This window comes from Pan paniscus, chromosome 6 (genome assembly GCF_029289425.2).
Source record: "Pan paniscus chromosome 6, NHGRI_mPanPan1-v2.0_pri, whole genome shotgun sequence".
NCBI lineage: Eukaryota > Metazoa > Chordata > Mammalia > Primates > Hominidae > Pan > Pan paniscus.
Genome location: NC_073255.2, coordinates 153,553,678 through 153,576,094, shown reverse-complemented (window position 1 = coordinate 153,576,094; position 22,417 = coordinate 153,553,678). Strand labels below are relative to the sequence as shown.

Below are 22,417 nucleotides of genomic sequence, written 5' to 3'. Positions count from 1 at the left end.
CAAATTGCTGAAGTTGTTTGTTTATAAAAGTATAAAATTGCATACGGTTCCAAAAGTATACCGAACAACAAAAAAGTACACAAATACTACAATATAGATTTAAGTTTGTTTTGTCACTGTCTTTAGTTTATTCTCTGGTCAATCAAGCTAAGTCTTAATAACTGTGTCACACCTAACAGAAAATAACTTGGTTTAAAACCCAGTCACCCACTACAAATCTTGCTCCAAACCGTAACTAAATGAAAACAGCCATGCACTTGGGGGTGGTTCTTGTTCTGACTCGCACATTTTGTTTACTTGGGCATGAACCAGGTGACCGAGACCTTTAACTTGAATCTTTCATAAGAACTATTTACTAAAGTCCAACTTTTCTACATGCACACAGAGAAAAATACACATTGGGTTCTCACCAGGGAAGTGTTTTTAAGCAAGATGTTTTGGACTAAGAAATTTTTTAAAATTGCGTGAAGATTTTCATAGTGCCGAATATATGCTTAAGCAAATAAGGCAACACAGTTAGCATGGCTGCGATGTTAGAGCCAATGTCCATTGCCAGAAACTGAGTTCTCTATCAGCAAGAGATGTGCTCATCTTGTTCTGGACTATATCTCCTCAGGGACTAGAGGGCAGCCTGCTAAATGGTACGCACTCAATAAATATTTTTGGAATGAATTAAAGAGTGGCATGGCTTATAGAAGTATAGATGTTAGTATAGTCATCCGTTGAGCCTTTGCTTTTTTTTCTGGGAACACTGAAGGAAGACTCACAGCCACCCATGGGTGTTGACCCTCCACTTGCCTCCCACCTCACCCCAGGAAATAATCTTCAGTCTCATCTGTGAACAGACAAGGCCACCATCTATGCATCGGACAGGAAGAAAACTGTCCTGTGTGCCCAAGCATGGCAGGGATCACCAGTTTGCAGGATTCAGCTCAGGGTTCCAGGATATGCCATGAGCAGATCTGTTTCTGTGATGGAGGCTCATGTCTGGGCACTTGGCCTATATAGGAAGTGGCGAGGAATCAGAGAGTGGGTGAGTCAGGAGGGAACAGGCCCCAGTGTGAGAAAATGGGGAGCACTGTTGCTTATTCACCACCACTCTTTTATTCACACGGCACTAAAGGTGAGCAGCTGCCCAGGGAGAGAACCTAGACAATGTGAAGCAAGCACTTCAGGTGCAGGACTCGGGGGGATGCCCAAACACCACCCCCTCCCTGCCCGAGGGATAAAACCAAGAGAGAGATGGTGATTTAGCTGATGACTCACAGCTAAATGAGTAAATTGATTTTTAAATTGTTTTTCATTAGTGGGATTTGTATCTAAGAAGACAAAAAACAAAACAAAACAAACCAAAAAAAAAAAAAACCACCAAACAAAAACATGTATGCCAGCTGTTAGAGATTCCTACCTTGTAGATTGCAGGCAGACAGATCTGTTGAGTCCATGTCCCGCTCAGGCATTCCTCCGATCGCACACATTTGTCGTGGCACCAGCCACACTGAACAAAGGGTGGGGCAGAGAGGCACTGACTGCAGGACTGGAAATGTCTGCAGCCCAAGCCATTCAATGGGATCTTCGTGATCTGTGAAGAGAAGGGGTGGAAAGAGCTTCCAGAGGGGTATCTAGTTTGTTCATTAATTATAAAGTAAGTACACAAAAGGTACATGTAAATATCATTTGATGGAATTTTCTAGACTTAGCAACTATGTGTGCAAATCCTGTCATAACAGTGATTAAAAATTTAAAAATCTGATTCCTTCCTTTCCTTTATTGTTAGCAGGTATGTGAAAAAGTAACATTATTGTCCAGTGAGCATAGCATTGCCACACAATGTTAGAGGTTCTACATAGTAGGGACATTGTGCCCTGTCTGAGATGATTTTAAAATAACAAGAGAGTATAATTTAAGTGCTGGGAAAACACACTTGAATCTCTGGAAAATTCTAAGTAAGGTTGCATGTCATTCTGGCATCAAGATGCACTTTCTTCTCTAGGAGAAAAGGGATTATTGGTTGGAGTCGGATTCCAATGTACATTTCCAGGATTTATCTGCCTGCACTAGAGCTCTGTCATTAGGACTGTAATTCTCATTCTGTGTGTTTATTTTTCTTGTTGAGAAATATAGGACAAAAGGAGAAGTTTTGAAAAAGACCTCCCTTAGGTCTAGTCTTTCTTGGAGAACAAATTAACTAGATTTCAGAAGATCTCTGGAATACTCACTAAAGAACTTAATGGAGGAGGGGTAAATTTAAGATGAAGAGAGACATTATAAAGGGCCAAGTGACACTGGTTGTAAATATGCATTTGGGAAAAACCACGTCTATGGAAATTCCCTGTGGGAACAGCTTACCTTCTTCCCAGTGACAACCAGTGTGTAGCCATTCTGGTTTAATGTATGCTCCACAATCACTTCTGGAGACACTGGATGGGAGTCCAGGAGAAAATTCACATGAGGGGTTGATGGTCCTGATCGAGAAACCACAACCTAAACAGCAAAAAAGTTATAACATCCTTATTCCAACAAGCTCAGTTTAAATATAAGTGGAAAATGTAGATGATAATGGTAATAACAGATTAGCAGGGCTTGTGGGTGTTTGAACTGAAGACCCAACAGTTCCCCTCATTGTAAATCAATATGTCATCTTCTAATCTCTTGCCTTGAAGCCAAATTATCTGAACCCCCAAGACAGACTTTGCCTATGATCTTTTAATGGTTTCAAGGGAAAGAGATCTTTCAATCAATTGGCAGCACATACAGACAAATCCCTGCAATTGTATTGGGAAATGGAGGAACCAAAACTCTCTCCAGAAGGAAGACACCACACATGCTACAATGAATCTGGATTATTTTTTAAATATATCCTCTTAATCCTCCCTGCCAGGCAGTTTCCCTTGATGCAATGGTTAAGAGTAGTGGACGCGGAGTCTGGAATACTGGAGCTAGTTCCAGCTGTGCTACTCTTAAGCCATATTTATAGATCTTTTCAGGTCAAAACAGGCCCCCAGCTACTTTGAAATGATGTGTTGTATTTTTTTATAAACCACTGTCCCACAATATATTATTACTTGGATTATAAAACTCTGCTTCTTGGTCTGGCTTTAAAATAAGGCCTGATGGTTTTAACAATGCCCGGGAAATGAGGTTTGATGATTGATGTCATTTTTGCTTTCAGGTTTTTAAAATTTGGGATGTTTCCCAGCTATCTAATTTCCATCTGTCCTGTTCCTAGAACCCAGTAATAATAAAGTTCAGAGCATAATTGACAACAATTGGGATAAAATCCAAATGATTATCTTACATGAACACTTAGATTTTTAGGAGGGTGTTGGAGTTCTCAGAGAAACTTTCACTCTTAAGTAGGCCACTGGGTTGCATATACATGAAGGTGGAGGAGGCTCAGCACAGCCCTAGACTTGAAATCTACTTTGTGAAATTGCCCAACATCTCTAATAGCCTTTTACATTGCATTGAACACGCATTTACTCGCGATGGGTATGAAATCACAGGACAAACATGGACATCTGTGAGATTACGATTACATAGTCACTCCCTCTACCTCAGCTTTCTCATTCGTATAATGGGAATGAAAATTACAGCAATAATTAATTGCTTTGTACTCTAACAAACACATACAACATATAAATGTTCTGGGGAACAATTGTAAATTTTTTATTCAGCATAACAAAGGAGCCAAGTATCCCGAAGCAATTTGGGAAGATTCTCAAAGTACCTAATTTGTTCTCAGAGAGTGGATTGTTGATAGAGAAACTAACCAAGCTCACATACAGCCGTAAAAGTTAAACAACATGACATTTGTGCTCTAATGTTTGTTCTACCCTAAACACTCAACACTTTCAAAACATCTCCATTAAAAAGGGTGGTTATATTTGCACAGAAGTTAAGTGATGGATCAAGGGTCACTTGGTCAGGATGGGAAAGGTTGGAAACTATTGTTATTTCCTAAAGTTAGGGCCCAATAGGTATTGGTGACCTTTGCAGGCAAAGTGAACAGAAATTCAACCAGTCCCACCTCCCTTTGGGTACTGGTTACAAGCAGAATATCAGATGTTAGACTTCTAAAGCTTCTATTACAAATTCTCCAGATTTTGGTTACCCAATTTTGCAATCTTAACTCCCTTCTGGGCTCATCACGTCTCATTTTTCCTATACTCCTGCCCAATACCACCCATATTTCTTTGGCTGTTGCCAATCACTTCAAACTGCAAAGGTAAAACAAAAAACAAAACAAAAACAAAAACACAAAAGCAAAAAAACTCCTTTTCTCACACACAGGTCAAAAGCAACACAGAACACCAGTCTGTCTTAATACCCTGACTTTGTTTTCCATCTCATTCTATGCTTTGCACTTCACTGAAGATTACTCATCACTATGAACCTTGCCATGGACATCTGCATTTTGTATCTGTCTCCCTGGTTTCCTCCGTTCTACTTAGACCGGCTACATAACAATCACCTCCTAGAGCCCTTTTTTTCTCCTACCTTCTTGCTCTTTTTAATACCATTTCCCGAATGTATAATAAGCAATCCCTTCTTAATTACTAGGTCATCATCTTTGACTTTATGAAATATCTGAAGCCCATCCAGATAGTCCTTTCCCAGAAAGAATTAACCTTTCTCTTTCTTTTCGGAAGCTCTTTGCACCTCTGGACTTGGATTGATTGATAAGTGTATCCTCTGTTAAAAAGCTTTGTCTGAAAAGCACCAAATGTATGGTACTTTCATAACAGGTAACTGAGTCACATATTGTGCTAAGTGCTTTAAATGGAGATTTTATTTACTCCTCACAATACTCCTATAAGGTAGGTACTATTATTTTCCTTAAAAAAAAAATACAACATAGAATTTCAGCTAGAAAGTACAAGAGTCAGATTTCCACAGAGCTTTATCTGAGGCCAGAATCCATGTGCTTGACCTCTTAAACACTCAACTGCTAGGCTCTTGGAGCACCAGAGTAAATACCATTGAAAAAGCTTCAACTCTGAGCTCCCAAGAGCCACTCGTGAGTAAAAGTACTAAAACAAATTTCACAATATATTTGCCTCACCAGTTACTCCGTGTTTCAGTAATTTTTGCTGCACAAGTTAAGTGTGCCTAAGGAGAAAGTCTCTGCATCTAACTAGTTTTTGATGGCATAGAGAAAATGTTACTAGCACACTCCGCCAAGCTCTACTTTTGATCATGAGTTAGCATGAGTGTTGCTTGCTATGGAAAATGGGATGAAGATGAGAAGACAGGAAGGCACATGGAAAAGTGAGGTGACTTGGAAGTGAGAATGCCATTTGGAATTTTGCGCAGAGGTTGTACCACAGATGCAAATGCCTTTTTAGTTGATCATTAGCCCGTTCTCTGCAGGGATACCTACTGCTATAAATGTTTTTCTACCCTTAATTCTTTTCTTTCTCTTATTGCTAGGATTCTAAATAATCGATTAACCACTTTAACTCTCAAAATACCCCTGAAGCAATGTGTGCCAGAAATTAGGAGTTCCTTTTGGTTGTCATGGAGATATTTCTAGGAACAGAACTAAATTTGGCATGTAAATGTAATTCTTATGATAAATAACCTGGGAATCTTAGAAGAATTCACATAAAATAGAAGACCAACAATTATCTTTGAGTTCCTACTATTCAACAATGAATCTTTAGTATTTAGGTCACAGAATATTTTTTCTTTAATGGCCTTGAAAATACAGGACTAATACATTTGGGACAGGGCAGAATCTGAATTTACTGAATGGTTGTGGTTTTGATCTCACATAGCCCCTTGTAGATAGGACATGGGGAAGAAATACATGTACAAATAAAACTGTTGTGGCTAGGCCCCCAAATCTGTAAACCTGAACAAAGTAACTTTGTGTGAGATATCCACAAATATGTAAAGGCCATATCTCCTTACCTCCCATATACAGTTTTATCTTTAATTAAACTGTTTTATTAATAGAATTAAATTTTAAGAATGATAAATACAATTTAACATAAGATGTTTGTATGCAGTTTCTGTATACCTCCCCCATTGTTTTTAAAGTGGACAATTGAACGGTTTTACATTTTTTTTTTTTTTTGAGACAGGGTTGTAGAATGCTTTCATTATCTCAAAAAGAAGCCCCACACCCCTTAGCTGTCATTCCCAGTCTCCCCATATCCTCTTAGCCCTTGACTACCACTAATCTACTTTCTATCTCTATAGGTTTTCCTATTCTAGATATTTCATATAAATGGAATCCTTGATTTTTAGTTATGGACATAACTGAAATTATTATTTATAAAAAGTTCTTTCTTACACAAAAGAAATTTCAGAACTCTTGAGTGTATTTTCCTCTAAAGAAATATACCAAACCTTCTGGGCACGGTGATTCATACCTGTAATCCCAGCACTTTGGGAGGCCAAGGTGGGCAGATCACTTGAGGCCAGGATTTCTAGACCAGCCTGGCCAACATGGCGAAAAACCCATCTCTACTAAAAGTACAAAAATTAGCAGGGCATGGTGGTACGTGCCTGTAATCCCAGCTACTCAGGAGGCTAAGGCACAAGAATTGCTTGAATCCTGGAGGTGGGGGTTGCAGTGAGCCAAGATTGCACCACTGCACTCCAGCCTGGGCAACAGAGCGAGACACTGTGAAAAAAAAAAAAAAAAGCCAAAGCTAACATTCTTTAGGGTTAAAACTAAGTTAATGATGTACACACACAAAAAGGCAGATAATATTTTTATCTGATTATTTTATAAAAGAGATGGGTAAGTTAGAAATCCCTAAAGAGAATCATTGTTCAAGTTGAAGCTTCCTTCAGCTGTGTCTCTGCCAGATGTTCACAACATTGACGAATTGGGGATCTGCATCTACATACTCTAAACTGGCAGTAATTCCAAACATGATGCATACTACAGGCTTCTCACAGAAAGCACTGACATGCCACGATGGGGGCACAGGAACTGAAGGAATTTGAAGACAGGAGGTCAACAGATAAACAAATTTTTCTTATTGGAAGTGAGTAATTATTCTTAGGTTCACTGATTACTAACACAATCCTTTAAGTAGTGGTCATAAGTAATGATCTTGAACACGGGACATCTTTTTAGGTGATCTCTACCTCCTTGGGTTTCTTACTTAAGATCCAACAAGTCCAGTTAAGAGGTAGAAGAGAACAGGAGTGATGAGTGGGTGGTAATAACATTTAGGGACTTGGAGAGGCGAAAGGGGCATGCGGGAAGAGCTAGGATGGAACCACGGAGCCCAGTAGCAGCAGTGACAGTGCCCAGGCCGTGGCCATTGGAAGCAGGCACAGTGTAGTGCACATAGTAGTTGCCCGGTGAGTATTTGTGGAGCTGAACTTGAAACAATTCTTGAAAGGGCCTCCCCACCTCCTCTCACATCCCTGATCCACTCACTCTCCCTGGCCTGACAGTCATGCACAAATATTTTAATAGCAATGCTTTGCATTTAGAGATTAAAAGCCTTATACAAGTGCTGCTAAAAAAAATCAAGGAAGCATTGTTTTGGATGTAGATTAGACGAGGCGCTCAGAAGGGAGACGTGAACAATCCCTGTGATTAGTCCTGTGATCTTCATGAGAATCCCTCTTCCCTCTCCCACGTAGCTGTGTACACTGTGTTAATGTTCCCAAGTCTGACTCTGTTCTACATCTCCTTCCCCAGTTTGTAAGAAGGCACGTTCTCATTGTTCACTTACACTATCTCAAACATTGCTTATCCTACTATTTTACTTTGAAGTATCCCAAGAGAGTGATCATGCAAATAAAAATTGTTTTTAAATCTTCATCTACATGGACATGGCTCTACAGATATTGAGACTTAAATATATGTGTGCATCAGTATTTTCAGATATAGCTGCACCTGTACAAGATAAGTTACACATCATTAAATGTTAGGAACATGTCAAAAATGTCTTCCCTGCCATACACAAAATATTGTTAGCTAAACAATATAATTCTTTCTAATCAAATGACCACTGTGAAATACCTGATTCACTTTGCACCCAACAGCTGGGGCTGTAGCTTGTGTTCCCAGCCAGAGCTGAACATAAGCACAATAGGAAAGACAGAAACAGCTGCAAACTCCTGGGAGAAAAAAATTTGCAAAGCAACTTTGCCATTAGGCTTCAGGGTAGGAAGGAAGTAAAATCATTTTTCTGTTCCCTTTTGTGTAGGGCAGCTGTCTTTGGGGGAAAAAAAATGTCCATTCTATTTTGTAACAGAAACTTCATCGTATTTACTAAAACACGAGTTGTAGAAACTCAGGCCTAGCCATACATTTAACACTGTGGTGCAGTCAAAACATTTACAGAACTTTGTAGGAAGTCACTGCTCTGACAGATTAAAGTGGGAGGTTGCCGTATCTGTGCTCCACTCCTGACTCCTCCCCCACTATTATTTACTGTAAATATATGGACTTCAGTGATGTTGATTGTTTGATCCTTCAAATGCTTTAGGTTTCTTTATAAAATTTAATGGAATGAAATTCTCTTAGGCAAGCGTCAGAGAAATAGATTCTCTGTGGTTTCGAATAGCCCTTTGTCTGTAGGTACTATTATTATCAGGTATCTTTCCTACCAAAATTTAATTTCTTAAAGGTAAGTTCTGTGTCACTGTTTCCTTTGCTTCATTCGTTTGTATAGTAAAGCAAAGTTAGGTAGTTCTTGATACTTATTTGATAAATTAAAAGCCACTTTTAAAAAAAATCAGTGATACCAGTACTTTTCATAAAATAAGCATTTTTTTTACCTTTTGTTTTGGATGCATAGTTAATGGGCAAAATATAGTTTCTTTTACACAAAGGCTAGGAGACAAGAATAAAACATTTGCTACAGCGTTTCTATAATGAGACTGATGCGTGACATATCCCTCAGGCAATTGACTGTCACACAGCAGAATTTACTCAGTTAATAAAGCAACATATTTAAATAAGGAATTGTATTACAATTTTAGAATGTGGAAATAGGCCAGGGAACTTTTGATGTTAAAAAAAGTCGGAGCTAAAGTAATCATAAAAAGCTTATTCATACAAAACTGGATTGGTGAGGTAATGGACGATTTTGAAAAAAAAAAGAAAGCAGAAATAAAGATAAAAGGGGGCAAATCAACATAATGAACACATTAGGAAATCAATAGATGCCAGCTTTTCTAGTCCTTCTTTGTATTTTTGCAATTGTATAGAATGCCATTGATGTAAATTAAAAACATGTATAAACAGAACAATACTACACATTTTACACATAATAGATATGAGCATATTTCAAATCCATTAGAGTGCATGTCTCTGTGGGAGGGGCGGGGCTTCCCTCCTTCAGGTTTGAGAAGTTAAGGATAGAATTAAATGGTCAAGATGGATGAGTTGGATAAACAAGCACAGTGGAATGGACAGAGGAAAGGGGGAGAAAAGGCGTAGTTCACTGTGAAGCAAAAGAAGGGAGATTACTAGGGGAATAATTAGATAACAGGACCTGTATGATTAGTTTTGAGCTAGGAAGGTTTTATTTACATGGTTTTTGACCTTGAAAAAATTCCACCATGCCCTTTAGTACAAGAAAAACATAACTTACAGGTTTTAAAATATGGCAATGATCAATATCCAGGTTGCTATAAAGAGAATGGTAATTAAAAAAATGTTTTGTAGAAGAATACACATATAGGATGTATAGACAGGCAAGTTATAGGAAAAGCTTATCATTCTCAGTTGGTTTACTAGAGGTTATTGTCTGATGAGGGTACTAACTACATCAGACAATTACGAAATCTCCCTTTAAAAGAAATTTCTAGTATTCACAGAAGTTCAAGATTTCCATAGATGCTATTGTCATTCTTCCCTCATCAAGAATCTACCAACAACTCATGTTAAAAGCACCAATAACTACAAAACAGCAAAAACTAACCCAACAAGAGAGTATTTTAATTTCTGCAAAGTGCTATGGTTCTTGTATCTAGGAAACACAGTAAGTTGAAATGGAAACTTTTTTTGTACAGAAATACTGTTGCTATCCATTAAAACCATTTCTTAATAAAATCTGGATTTTTTTTGTATTTGAACTTATTTGCATCCAACCCTACCATTTTACAGAATCAGGAGAGCTTGAGTTACAATGCGATTTTGATGATAATGTTGTCCCTTCCTAACTCCTGCCAATATTTCTCAGTGATGTGAATGTTTCTTCTCATGGAGAAGGATGGTTCACACAATAGCTCTCCTTTGATCTGTAGCTTCCCTTGAAATAAAAAAAAAAAATTGCCTAGAAGTGCTTTAATTGTTTCATTTTCCAATCATGTGACAGAAATTATGAATGGAAAAAAAAACCCCACACCATTCTGGACGAGAAAATTAAAGCAAACAGATTCAAACTGAAAGTTTCAAGAACTTAATAAAAAGAGACCACACATTCAACAGAAAGTGGACCAGGCTTCATTGTTTGGCTTTCAGTCTGTGTTCCAGTTTCTACTATGATTTGGACTTTACAGTATTTGCAAATACCTTACTGCAAAAATGAAAACAAATTAATTGCACAATACCAGATAGAACAGACACAGCTACTCTCAGAAAGCACTTACCTGCATGAAGCGACCCTCTGATGTCCCAAGATTAGCTATGGTGAGGTCTCCTTTAATGAAGGTGGATATAGATGTTAAGAGGACTTCGCTGAATTGACCCATGAATAAGTCAACGCGCTGCAAAGCTGTGGTAAACTCTGTTCGATATTCATCACGGCGCGCTTCACAGCTTGATGAATTTCTCAGAAGTGTCTGGAATAAAATATGGTCATAGAGTTAATGTGAATCCAGACATGAACAAGCTGGTAAGAAACCTTTCAGTGTGTCTTTTCAGAGCCTGGAGGAGAATGGCAAGGATAATCATGCAAATAGACAAATAGCCACAGATAGGCATAAATATTTCTAGGGACTGAATGGCTCCAATTTCACTAGGCATTATTTATAGACTCTAAAACCTTACTATCGCAATTCACACCATGGTTCAATACGTGCATGCCTAAAAATGGAACTTAGCTGCTGCTATTATAAGAAAAACAAAACTTTTAAATGTCTCAGCCCTTGACACAAAGGTAATGCTTCTAGCAGGCAAGTCTGATGAGATGAATTTCAACTGGAATAATAATAAATGCTAGAGGCATGTTCTGACATTATATTTTTAAATGTGTGCCTTTGTGCATTCTTGTGCAGAGAGATGGTAGGGAGTGGTGGTTAACGGATAACTCACTGGGAGGCCACAGAGCACTGACCCAAGTGCTTGCATCACATCCTGGCCCCTAATGCTTACTTGCTTTATGTAATAATCTTTCTGTATTCAGAAAATCATGTAATTTCTGTGTTTTATTCCCCCTAATCTGTAAAATAGAGAGAACTAAAAAAAATAGTACTTACCTTATAGAGCTTGTGTAACTATTAAACAAGCTAGTTTATATAAATCTCTCATAATAGAACCCAGCATGAGTGTTATATTTCCTTTAGAATTTGTCTAGCAGGTTTTCTGGAAGACCTCCCATGCAATAAAAACAAAACAAACAAACAAAGAGCCCAGCACTTGTAGATAACATCACTCAAGTATCTCCATTCACATGTCTCAGAGACCTCAGACTCAACAACACGCCCATCTTAGAAACCACAATCTTCCCCCTGCCTGATCTTAGGCTACTACACACCTCAGTGAATGGCTCTACCATTCCTCCAGGTGCACAAGTCAGAAATCTAAGTGTCATCCCCAATTCCTCCCTCTCCCTCCGTCCCCATATACAGTCCATCACCAATTCCCAACAATTTCATTTCTAAATGCCTCCTAGACTCATCCAGTCTTCTCCTTCATGCCCTTCCTCCCAATTTTCATCCTAGCCACCTCACTCCTTCCTGGACTACTGCGGCGGCTTCCTAACTAGACCCACCACATCCACTGTTACCCTTGCCAGGTGATCTGTTCTTCACACTGCAGCAGGATTTTCTTTTTCAAACACAAATCTGACCATATCCCTCTCTATTTAAAACACTCAATGCTTCCCCATTGCTGTTAGGATAAAGAACAACATTTTTTTAACATGGTCTGTATGTCTCCCTTCCCATCATCCGGCCCCTGCCCAACTTCTCCAGATCTGTGTTCTTAGTGCTCCAGCGAGCAGACCTTCTTTCAGCGCTCCAAATATGTCACGTGTTCTCCCATTAAGGGCCTCTGCAGATGCTATTTCCCTGCTTGAAATGCTCCTTCCACCGTCATTCACCTTGTTAACTCCTACGTCTCCTTCAGATCTTAGCTTATCACCATTTCTTCAGGAGGCCTGCCCTGACCCCACTATCTAAGTCAAATGCTTCCAGTGTAGATTCTCATAATATCATTTACCTGTGTACACACAGCATAGCTGTAACATAGTTACAAGCTGCAACTTAACATTTGCTTGTGTGATTTATAAGATAATGTGAAACTTCTCCCAAGCAGCTTGCTGCGATCAGGGACCCTACTCCTTCACCATGGTATTGCTAGCAGTTGATTAACTATCATGCATAGTAGATGTTTAGTAAATATTAACTGAATGAATGAACAAGTGAATCAATTATAGGTAGATGGGGGATGAGTATGGAGATATAAAACTATATTATTAAAGCTTTTTGTTTTTCCAGAAATTGCGGAAGTTAAAAGAGTTTATAAGGGACAAATGGGAGTATTTGGTTCTTGACTGTCCTGAGGAGACAGCTGGGAATTGGTAAATCTGGGGTAGACGATGGGGACGAGAGAAAGTATTAAGGAAAATGATGTATACCTTGGAAGAAAAGGAGAGCAAATTTCATTACATCTTTGTATGTAACTATAAGTGTAGGAAAATGATTAGGAAGTAAGAAATTCTCTATTATCATCCCATATGATAATAATCACAAAATGATCAAAGTATATTTCAAATTATTTTATTGTTTAAGAACAAACAAATAAAAGTTTAGTTATCCTTCTGTATAGCGACCTTATTCCTTAAGGTCAAATGTCTGCCACATGCAATCCAGAGTTTTTACATCTACTGACTTTTATGATTAAAAACCACCTAAAATGCTCTATTTTATATATCAACAATGATTTCTTCATTTTCAGTGGCAATAAATTAGCAAATAGAATCTTAGAGATGCTAAACCCACTGACTCTTGTAATTAATACAAATGTTTTAGGTCTAGTCATTTACTCTGATATATTAGCAAGTGCTATTTCCCTGTTTAATTAGAAGTATTTCTTCACTAAAGTACTATGGATTACTCTGAGGAGTAGCAGATAACTGAGATGTACCAGCAATTCGATAGCAACCGATTAATTGATAATTAAGTTTCTATTGGTGATCAATCATCCATTTTGCAGAGATAGCCAGAGCTAAGGGAATCTGCTTAAAGGAGCAAAGACCAATTTTAAATCTAAGGCCATTTGAAATATTCCATTATAGAGGTGGCAGCTCTTCAGGGTCAGGTTTTTGTGGTTGTCTTATTTCTTCTTTTGTTAGTGTTTCTTCATCTCTAAGTCTAGGTGACATCCTGGGAACTTTAAAGCCTCAAACTTGACCTGGTGTGTGGCGCTGCCAGAGATATAATGGATTCACTGGGATATAAAAACAATTTGGTGGGTGTGAATGAGAGTCTTTGACCACAAACTAGCTGCCTTCTATCAACAAGAGGACAGGAATTGTCTTATCATATTTTATCCCCAGGACCCTGTATTATGCCTAGCACCCAGTAGGCATTTAATGACAGCCTGCTGAAAAATTAGTGCTTCTGCAAAGTCACCACAGATAAAGCCCATTTGCCTACTCAGTTTGCTTTGTGGTTGGTCTTGCTGAATCAGGCCAGCAGAAGAATGAAGAGGAGATGAAACTAAGGGTCTCCTCAGAGAATCTGCAAGCAGGAACTCACTGATCTTTTGTAAGTGGAGGGAGAGCAATACAACCAGAACTTTAGCCTCTGTGCACCTGTTTGCACACATGTAAGGCATAAATGTAAAACTCTGTATTAGAGTTAATGCAATATTTATATTGCACACTTCAAGTCTTCTCCTTCAGGACAGGAATTAGTGAGATCTCTAAATAGTATCTCCTCAAGAACTAATAGGATTAAATTATGTCTCTATTGCCCCCCCATCAAATAAAATTTGTAAATATAGAGACATTGCACAATGTTGTAATAGGATCTGCAGAACTTCTTGATCTTGTGTGATTTAGAGCTAAAAAATAAATATGTCAGGTTCAAGTGGCATTCAAATTTCATAAGCCAGGAGACTCTAACCTTTTTCTTTTTCATTTTCTCCATAGCTGAGATCTGCAGAAGAGGTGTTGAGGCACTAGCCTCTAGGAAAAACTAACACTCCAGCATTTGCTGCAGCAGAGGTGCTCCTTGTCTCTTCCTATGGAGAATCCTGATAAACTCAATGATTGGGATCAAGGCATCAGGGACTGGCTTACAGAGCTGCACCCTGTCTTTGAGCCCTAACAGTAGGACTTCAACTAACAGGGAAACCTTGGATTAAGCTTTCAGTATCTCAGATGTAAAGCATTGTGCAAATATGACTAAATCTCAGTCTGATTCATTATGTCCCTCAAAGATAATCAGCAAATATGTTTGCTGCTCATTTGTGTGGAAAAGACGGGGTTGCTTTATCTCAGCACTGTAGACACAGTGCCTGGATGTGGCATTTAAGGTGGGGCTGGGGCCTAGCTGGAAGAACAACTACACATTTGCTGTCAGGGGTCCCCTTGCTACCTGTGCTTCCCTCAAAGCCAGGAGTTATCGTGTCTTAGGGTAAAACTGAGCATTGCTGGCAGAAAGCAGTTCTCTGGGACAGTAGCTGCTTTGGGGAACTGCAGAAGAGTCTAAAGAGCAGGTTTCACACCAGCACCAGCAGGGAACCAGCCTGACTCTCTCCTATGGTAACAAAGGGAGGAAAAAGGAAGGAAGGAAGGAAGGGAGGGAGGAAATCAAACTTTTTCCTGCACCCAGAATGTGCCAGGCACTGAGGTGGGTATTTTCATGTATAATAAGACCCACAGCAGCCCTGTGAGGTTTTAATCACACTCCTCAGGAGGAGACTCAGTGAGCCGAGGGCTCAGTCACAGTGCCCAGTTCCCATTGGAGCAGGCATCAGAGATCTCTTATGTTCAAACTCCTGAATTTCTTTTGCTTCTGCTTACTATTCTGGGCAATGTTCTGAGGATTGCACAATTACAAAAATGGAAAGGGCTTTCGAGATCATCTCATTTAAGTCCCTGACTTTAAGGCTGAAATTAATCTTTATTTTCTGGAAACAGCAGAGATAACCACTCGCATTCTGTACTAATCAGCTTGGCTCTCAAACCTAGCTCTCCTTGCTACCTATTTTGGTTATGAACATACCATGCTTGCATTTAGGTAACTCTGAAATTTCAGTCACCACCACCTTCTCCTTCTCTGGCATTTCCTATATCTAACCAGTCACTCAGTCCTGCTCAGCCTCGTCCACAGTGGTGCTTCTGGGCAGCCCTTCCAGCCACACCTGCACCCCTGGCCCAGCCTAGGTGCTTCCTCACTGGCCTTCTGGTCTCCTATCTCTTCTGCCTTGAAGCAGTCTCAAGCTGTCATTCCCTTCTTCAAAGCTTCAGTTGCTTCCCAAAGGCCTGCAGGAAAAGTCTAAGCTCCTTAGTATAGCTTTCACATCTGCCTTATCTTTTTATCCTTTTCTCCCTTAAGGTGTAAGGCAAGGCGACAATCTAGGACATCCAATGAATCTCAGAGTGGTTATCCCGAGTCAAGACCCTCCCATTTCTTGGGTCCTTGCACTGCTTTGGCAGCTGTGCTCCACTTTCCACAGTCACTGACACCCATTCCTTGCTCAGGTGAACCTGAGGTGAACCAACTCTTTTCTAAAATCTCTCTTTACGAGTTCATTTGAATGACAGAAGTAATGTGCTTTATTGGCTGGGAAAGGGAAATAGTGACAAAGAATAAGGTGGACACTATAAGGCTGCAGGAAGATACCATATAGCTTGAGATCTCTGAGTCAAGAAGGAAACCCCATGCATCCAATAAAGAATATTTTCTGGGCACACACCTGTGTAGCCCAACTACAGGCAAAGGAAAGAAAAACACATGACTTACAATTGTTGTTTACCCACTTTTCCAGGAGGGGGAGGAATATTGCTAGGATGGGATATTCAGGGGACTTCAAAGGTAATATTCCCTTTTTGAGCCTGGTGGTAGAGATATGAGTATTTGTTTTATATCATATATATATATATATATATACACACACACACACACACACAACACATATGTATATGCATGTGTGTGTGTATATATATATACATATATATAGTCATGTGCTGCATAATGACATTTCAATCAGCGATAGACTGAATATATTATGGTGGTCCCATAAGATTCTATCTTTTTATTTTAGTTTCTTTTTTGAGAGACAGGGTATACCCCTGTCACCCATGCTGGAGTGCAGTGATGTGATCGTAGCTCACTGTAACCTCAAACTCCAGGGCTCAAGTAATTCTCCCACCTTAGCCTCCCAAAGTGCTGGGATTACAGGCATGAATTACCACACCCCGCTAATAATATCATATTTGTACTGTGCCCTTTCTAGTCTATAAATATATATACTAGTACATCTATAGATGTATTTATACATTTGTATCTATAAATATATACTAGTATATTTAAAGATATATTTGTATACTTATAAAGACATATTTATATCTTTAGATATATTTAGATACACAAATACTTACCATTGTGTTACAATTGCCTACAGTATTCAGCAGAGTAACATGCTGTACAGGTTTGTTGCCTAGGAGCAAAAGGTCATACCATACAGCCTAGGTGTGTAGTAGGCTATATCACCTAGGTTAGTATAAGTACACTCTATGATGTTCGTACAATGACAAAATTGCCTATTCATGCATTTCTCAGAATGCAAGCAATGCAGGACTGTACATAATTCTTTTGTGTATATATACATATGCATATCATAAGAAAAATAAATTTTAAAACAATGAATAAATGGAAAATGAGGATGTGGAGAAAGCCTATTAAGAATTTTCCCCACCCCAACTTCTTGATGTCCTAAGCAGTTTTGAAACATTCTCATGGCTTTGCTGAACTCACAACTATAATGTTACATAACATTTGCAGATTATGGTTTTCAAAGTACATTATCTCATTTGCTCCTCTGAACAAGTCTGTGACTTGGGTTTGTTATGATCATTATAATTTTACAGATGAAGAAACTAAGATTCAGAGAGTTGAGTCAATAAATATTAGCATTTGAATCCTAATTGTTGATTTTGAATCCTATATTCCTTACACTACATCATACTTCTTATGTATAGGCATAGGAAGGCCAACCCCCACTCTAGGGATGCCTAAGAGCCTTGTCTAAAAGAAGAATGAGCATGCCCATGGGCCAAGGCTGGTTCTACCCCAGGGAGGCATCGATGAGTTGCATGACCTTAGCATTTGTTCCTAGTGTTTACAATGTGTTAGACACAGTTCTAAGCATTTTACAAATATTAATTCATGGAATCTCAGAACAAGAAGCCTAGAAGGAAACTGAGGCACTGAGTGTTCACATTACCTTCAGTGCAGGGCTAGGACTAAGCCTAGGCTATCTGGCTCCAGGGTCTTCACCTCCAATCTAGCACATTTTCTGCCTGTAAAGGGAGAGGTTGAGCGAATTGATTTCGAAATTCTCTTCCAGCTCTATGGGGTGGCTTCCAAAAGCTTCCCTTGCTGATTTTTTTTCCGACTCCAAGGAGTAAAAAAAACTGTTATCAGTCTGCTGTCAGAACAAATCATTGCTTGGGATGTTTAGGTGACCAAATGAGTAAACAATCATGGTCCTCCAACCACTACAGGCTGCTCAAAAATCTAGATAGATTCTGGATTTTATAGGAAATTTTTAAAAAGTATTGAGCCTTTTAAGGCATATCCACGGAGCCAAGATGGCCGAATAGGAACAGCTCCGGTCTACAGCTCCCAGCGTGAGCGACGCAGAAGACCGGTGATTTCTGCATTTCCATCTGAGGTACCGGGTTCATCTCACTAGGGAGTGCCAGACAGTGGGCGCAGGTCAGTGGGTGCGCGCACCGTGCGCGAGCCGAAGCAGGGCGAGGCATTGCCTCACTTGGGAAGCACAAGGGGTCAGGGATCAAAGAAAGGGGTGACGGACGCACCTGGAAAATCGGGTCACTCCCACCCGAATATTGCGCTTTTCGGACCCGCTTAAAAAACGGCGCATCAGAAGAACATATCCCTCACCTGGCTCGGAGGGTCCTACGCCCACGGAGTCTCGCTGATTGCTAGCACAGCAGTCTGAGATCAAACTGCAAGGCGGCAGCGAGGCTGGGGGAGGGGCGCCCGCCATTGCCCAGGCTTGATTAGGTAAACAAAGCAGCCAGGAAGCTCGAACTGGGTGGAGCCCACCACAGCTCAAGGAGGCCTGCCTGCCTCTGTAGGCTCCACCTCTGGGGGCAGGGCACAGACAAACAAAAAGACAGCAGTAACCTCTGCAGACTTAAATGTCCCTGTCTGACAGCTTTGAAGAGAGCAGTGGTTCTCCCAGCACGCAGCTGGAGATCTGAGAACGGGCAGACTGCCTCCTCAAGCGGGTCCCTGACCCCTGACTCCCGAGCAGCCTAACTGGGAGGCACCCCCCCAGCAGAGGCACACCGACACCTCACACGGCAGGGTACTCCAACAGACCTGCAGCTGAGGGTCCTGTCTGTTAGAAGGAAAACTAACAAACAGAAAGGACATCCACACCAAAAACCCATCTGTACATCACCATCATCAAAGACCAAAAGTAGATAAAACCACAAAGATGGGGAAAAAACAGAACAGAAAAACTGGAACTCTAAAACGCAGAGCGCCTCTCCTCCTCCAAAGGAACGCAGTTCCTCACCAGCAACAGAACAAAGCTGGATGGAGAATGACTTTGACGAGCTGAGAGAAGAAGGCTTCAGACGATCAAATTACTCTGAGCTACGGAAGGACATTCAAACCAAAGGCAAAGAAGTTGAAAACTTTGAAAAAAATTTAGAAGAATGTATAACTAGAATAACCAATACAGAGAAGTGCTTAAAGGAGCTGATGGAGCTGAAAACCAAGGCTCGAGAACTACGTGAAGAATGCAGAAGCCTCAGGAGCCGATGCGATCAACTGGAAGAAAGGGTATCAGCAATGGAAGATGAAATGAATGAAATGAAGAGAGAAGGGAAGTTTAGAGAAAAAAGAATAAAAAGAAATGAGCAAAGCCTCCAAGAAATATGGGACTATGTGAAAAGACCAAATCTACGTCTGATTGGTGTACCTGAAAGTGATGGGGAGAATGGAACCCAGTTGGAAAACACTCTGCAGGATATTATCCAGGAGAACTTCCCCAATCTAGCAAGGCAGGCCAACGTTCAGATTCAGGAAATACAGAGAACGCCACAAAGATACTCCTCGAGAAGAGCAACTCCAAGACACATAATTGTCAGATTCACCAAAGTTGAAATGAAGGAAAAAATGTTAAGGGCAGCCAGAGAGAAAGGTCGGGTTACCCTCAAAGGGAAGCCCATCAGACTAACAGCGGATCTCTCAGCAGAAACCCTACAAGCCAGAAGAGAGTGGGGGCCAATATTCAACATTCTTAAAGGAAAGAATTTTCAACCCAGAATTTCATATGCAGCCAAACTAAGCTTCATAAGTGAAGGAGAAATAAAATACTTTACAGACAAGCAAATGCTGAGAGATTTTGTCACCACCAGGCCTGCCCTAAAAGAGCTCCTGAAGGAAGCGCTAAACATGGAAAGGAACAACCGGTACCAGCCGCTGCAAAAACATGCCAAAATGTAAAGACCATCGAGACTAGGAAGAAACTGCATCAACTAACGAGCAAAATCACCAGCTAACATCATAATGACAGGATCACATTCACACATAACAATATTAACTTTAAATGTAAATGGACTAAATGCTCCAATTAAAAGACACAGACTGGCAAATTGGATAAAGAGTCAAGACCCATCAGTGTGCTGTATTCAGGAAACCCATCTCACGTGCAGAGACACACATAGGCTCAAAATAAAAGGATGGAGGAAGATCTACCAAGCAAATGGAAAACAAAAAAAGGCAGGGGTTGCAATCCTAGTCTCTGATAAAACAGACTTTAAACCAACAAAGATCAAAAGAGACAAAGAAGGCCATTACATAATGGTAAAGGGATCAATTCAACAAGAAGAACTAACTATCCTAAATATATATGCACCCAATACAGGAGCACCCAGATTCATAAAGCAAGTCCTGAGTGACCTACAAAGAGACTTAGACTCCCACACATTAATAATGGGAGACTTTAACACCCCACTGTCAACATTAGACAGATCAACGAGACAGAAAGTCAACAAGGATACCCAGGAATTGAACTCAGCTCTGCACCAAGTAGACCTAGTAGACATCTACAGAACTCTCCACCCCAAATCAACAGAATATACATTTTTTTCAGCACCACACCACACCTATTCCAAAATTGACCACATACTTGGAAGTAAAGCTCTCCTCAGCAAATGTAAGAGAACAGAGATTATAACAAACTATCTCTCAGACCACAGCACAATCAAACTAGAACTCAGGATTAAGAATCTCACTCAAAACTGCTCAACTACATGGAAACTGAACAACCTGCTCCTGAATGACTACTGGATACATGACGAAATGAAGGCAGAAATAAAGATGTTCTTTGAAACCAATGAGAACAAAGACACAACATACCAGAATCTCTGGGACGCATTCAAAGCAGTGTGTAGAGGGAAATTTATAGCACTAAATGCCCACAAGAGAAAGCAGGAAAGATCCAAAATTGACACCCTAACATCACAATTAAAAGAACTAGAAAAGCAAGAGCAAACACATTCAAAAGCTAGCAGAAGGCAAGAAATAACTAAAATCAGAGCAGAACTGAAGGAAATAGAGACACCCCTTCAAAAAATTAATGAATCCAGGAGCTGGTTTTTTGAAAGGATCAACAAAATTGATATACCGCTAGCAAGACTAATAAAGAAGAAAAGAGAGAAGAATCAAATAGACACAATAAAAAATGATAAAGGGGATATCACCACCAATCCCACAGAAATACAAACTACCATCAGAGAATACTACAAACACTTCTACGCAAATAAACTAGAAAATCTAGAAGAAATGGATAAATTCCTCGACACATACACTCTCCCAAGACTAAACCAGGAAGAAGTTGAATCTCTGAATAGACCAATAACAGGAGCTGAAATTGTGGCAATAATCAATAGTTTACCAACCAAAAAGAGTCCAGGACCAGATGGATTCACAGCCGAATTCTATCAGAGGTACAAGGAGGAACTGGTACCATTCCTTCTGAAACTATTCCAATCAATAGAAAAAGAGGGAATCCTCCCTAACTCATTTTATGAGGCCAGCATCATTCTGATACCAAAGCCGGGCAGAGACACAACCAAAAAAGAGAATTTTAGACCAATATCCTTGATGAACATTGATGCAAAAATCCTCAATAAAATACTGGCAAACCGAATCCAGCAGCACATCAAAAAGCTTATCCACCATGATCAAGTGGGCTTCATCCCTGGGATGCAAGGCTGGTTCAATATACGCAAATCAATAAATGTAATCCAGCATATAAACAGAGCCAAAGACAAAAACCACATGATTATCTCAATAGATGCAGAAAAAGCCTTTGACAAAATTCAACAACCCTTCATGCTAAAAACTCTCAATAAATTAGGTATTGATGGGACGTATTTCAAAATAATAAGAGCTATCTATGACAAACCCACAGCCAATATCATACTGAATGGGCAAAAACTGGAAGCATTCCCTTTGAAAACTGGCACAAGACAGGGATGCCCTCTCTCACCACTCCTATTCAGCATAGTGTTGGAAGTTCTGGCCAGGGCAATTAGGCAGGAGAAGGAAATAAAGGGTATTCAGTTAGGAAAAGAGGAAGTCAAATTGTCCCTGTTTGCAGACGACATGATTGTATATCTAGAAAACCCCATTGTCCCAGCCCAAAATCTCCTTAAGCTGATAAGCAACTTCAGCAAAGTCTCAGGATACAAAATCAATGTACAAAAATCACAAGCATTCTTATACACCAATAACAGACAAACAGAGAGCCAAATCATGAGTAAACTCCCATTCACAATTGCTTCAAAGAGAATAAAATACCTAGGAATCCAACTTACAAGGGATGTGAAGGACCTCTTCAAGGAGAACTACAAACCACTGCTCAAGGAAATAAAAGAGGATACAAACAAATGGAAGAACATTCCATGCTCATGGGTAGGAAGAATCAATATCATGAAAATGGCCATACTGCCCAAGGTAATTTACAGATTCAATGCCATCCCCATAAAGC

General features: G+C 39.8%; 1 protein-coding gene and 1 pseudogene across 3 annotated transcripts in view; one reads left to right on the top strand and one right to left on the bottom strand.

Annotated features, from left to right (window-relative positions):
- The window catches only part of MET (MET proto-oncogene, receptor tyrosine kinase), a 125,814-nt gene that overhangs the window by 56,085 nt on the left and 47,312 nt on the right, over positions 1-22,417 (bottom strand). For 2 of the 3 annotated variants that reach the window (XM_034964862.3, XM_034964864.3), the window contains 3 exons: positions 10,576-10,767; positions 2,350-2,484; positions 1,409-1,582 (listed from right to left, as the gene is read on the bottom strand). In XM_034964862.3, the coding sequence (XP_034820753.2) occupies positions 1,409-1,582; positions 2,350-2,484; positions 10,576-10,767 (501 nt within the window). Of the gene's footprint in view, positions 1-1,408; positions 1,583-2,349; positions 2,485-10,575; positions 10,768-17,605; positions 17,685-22,417 lie in introns of those variants that run through there. The other variant, XM_055115331.1, reaches the window with a different exon arrangement.
- LOC112440563 (U7 small nuclear RNA) lies at positions 11,471-11,522 on the top strand (annotated as a pseudogene).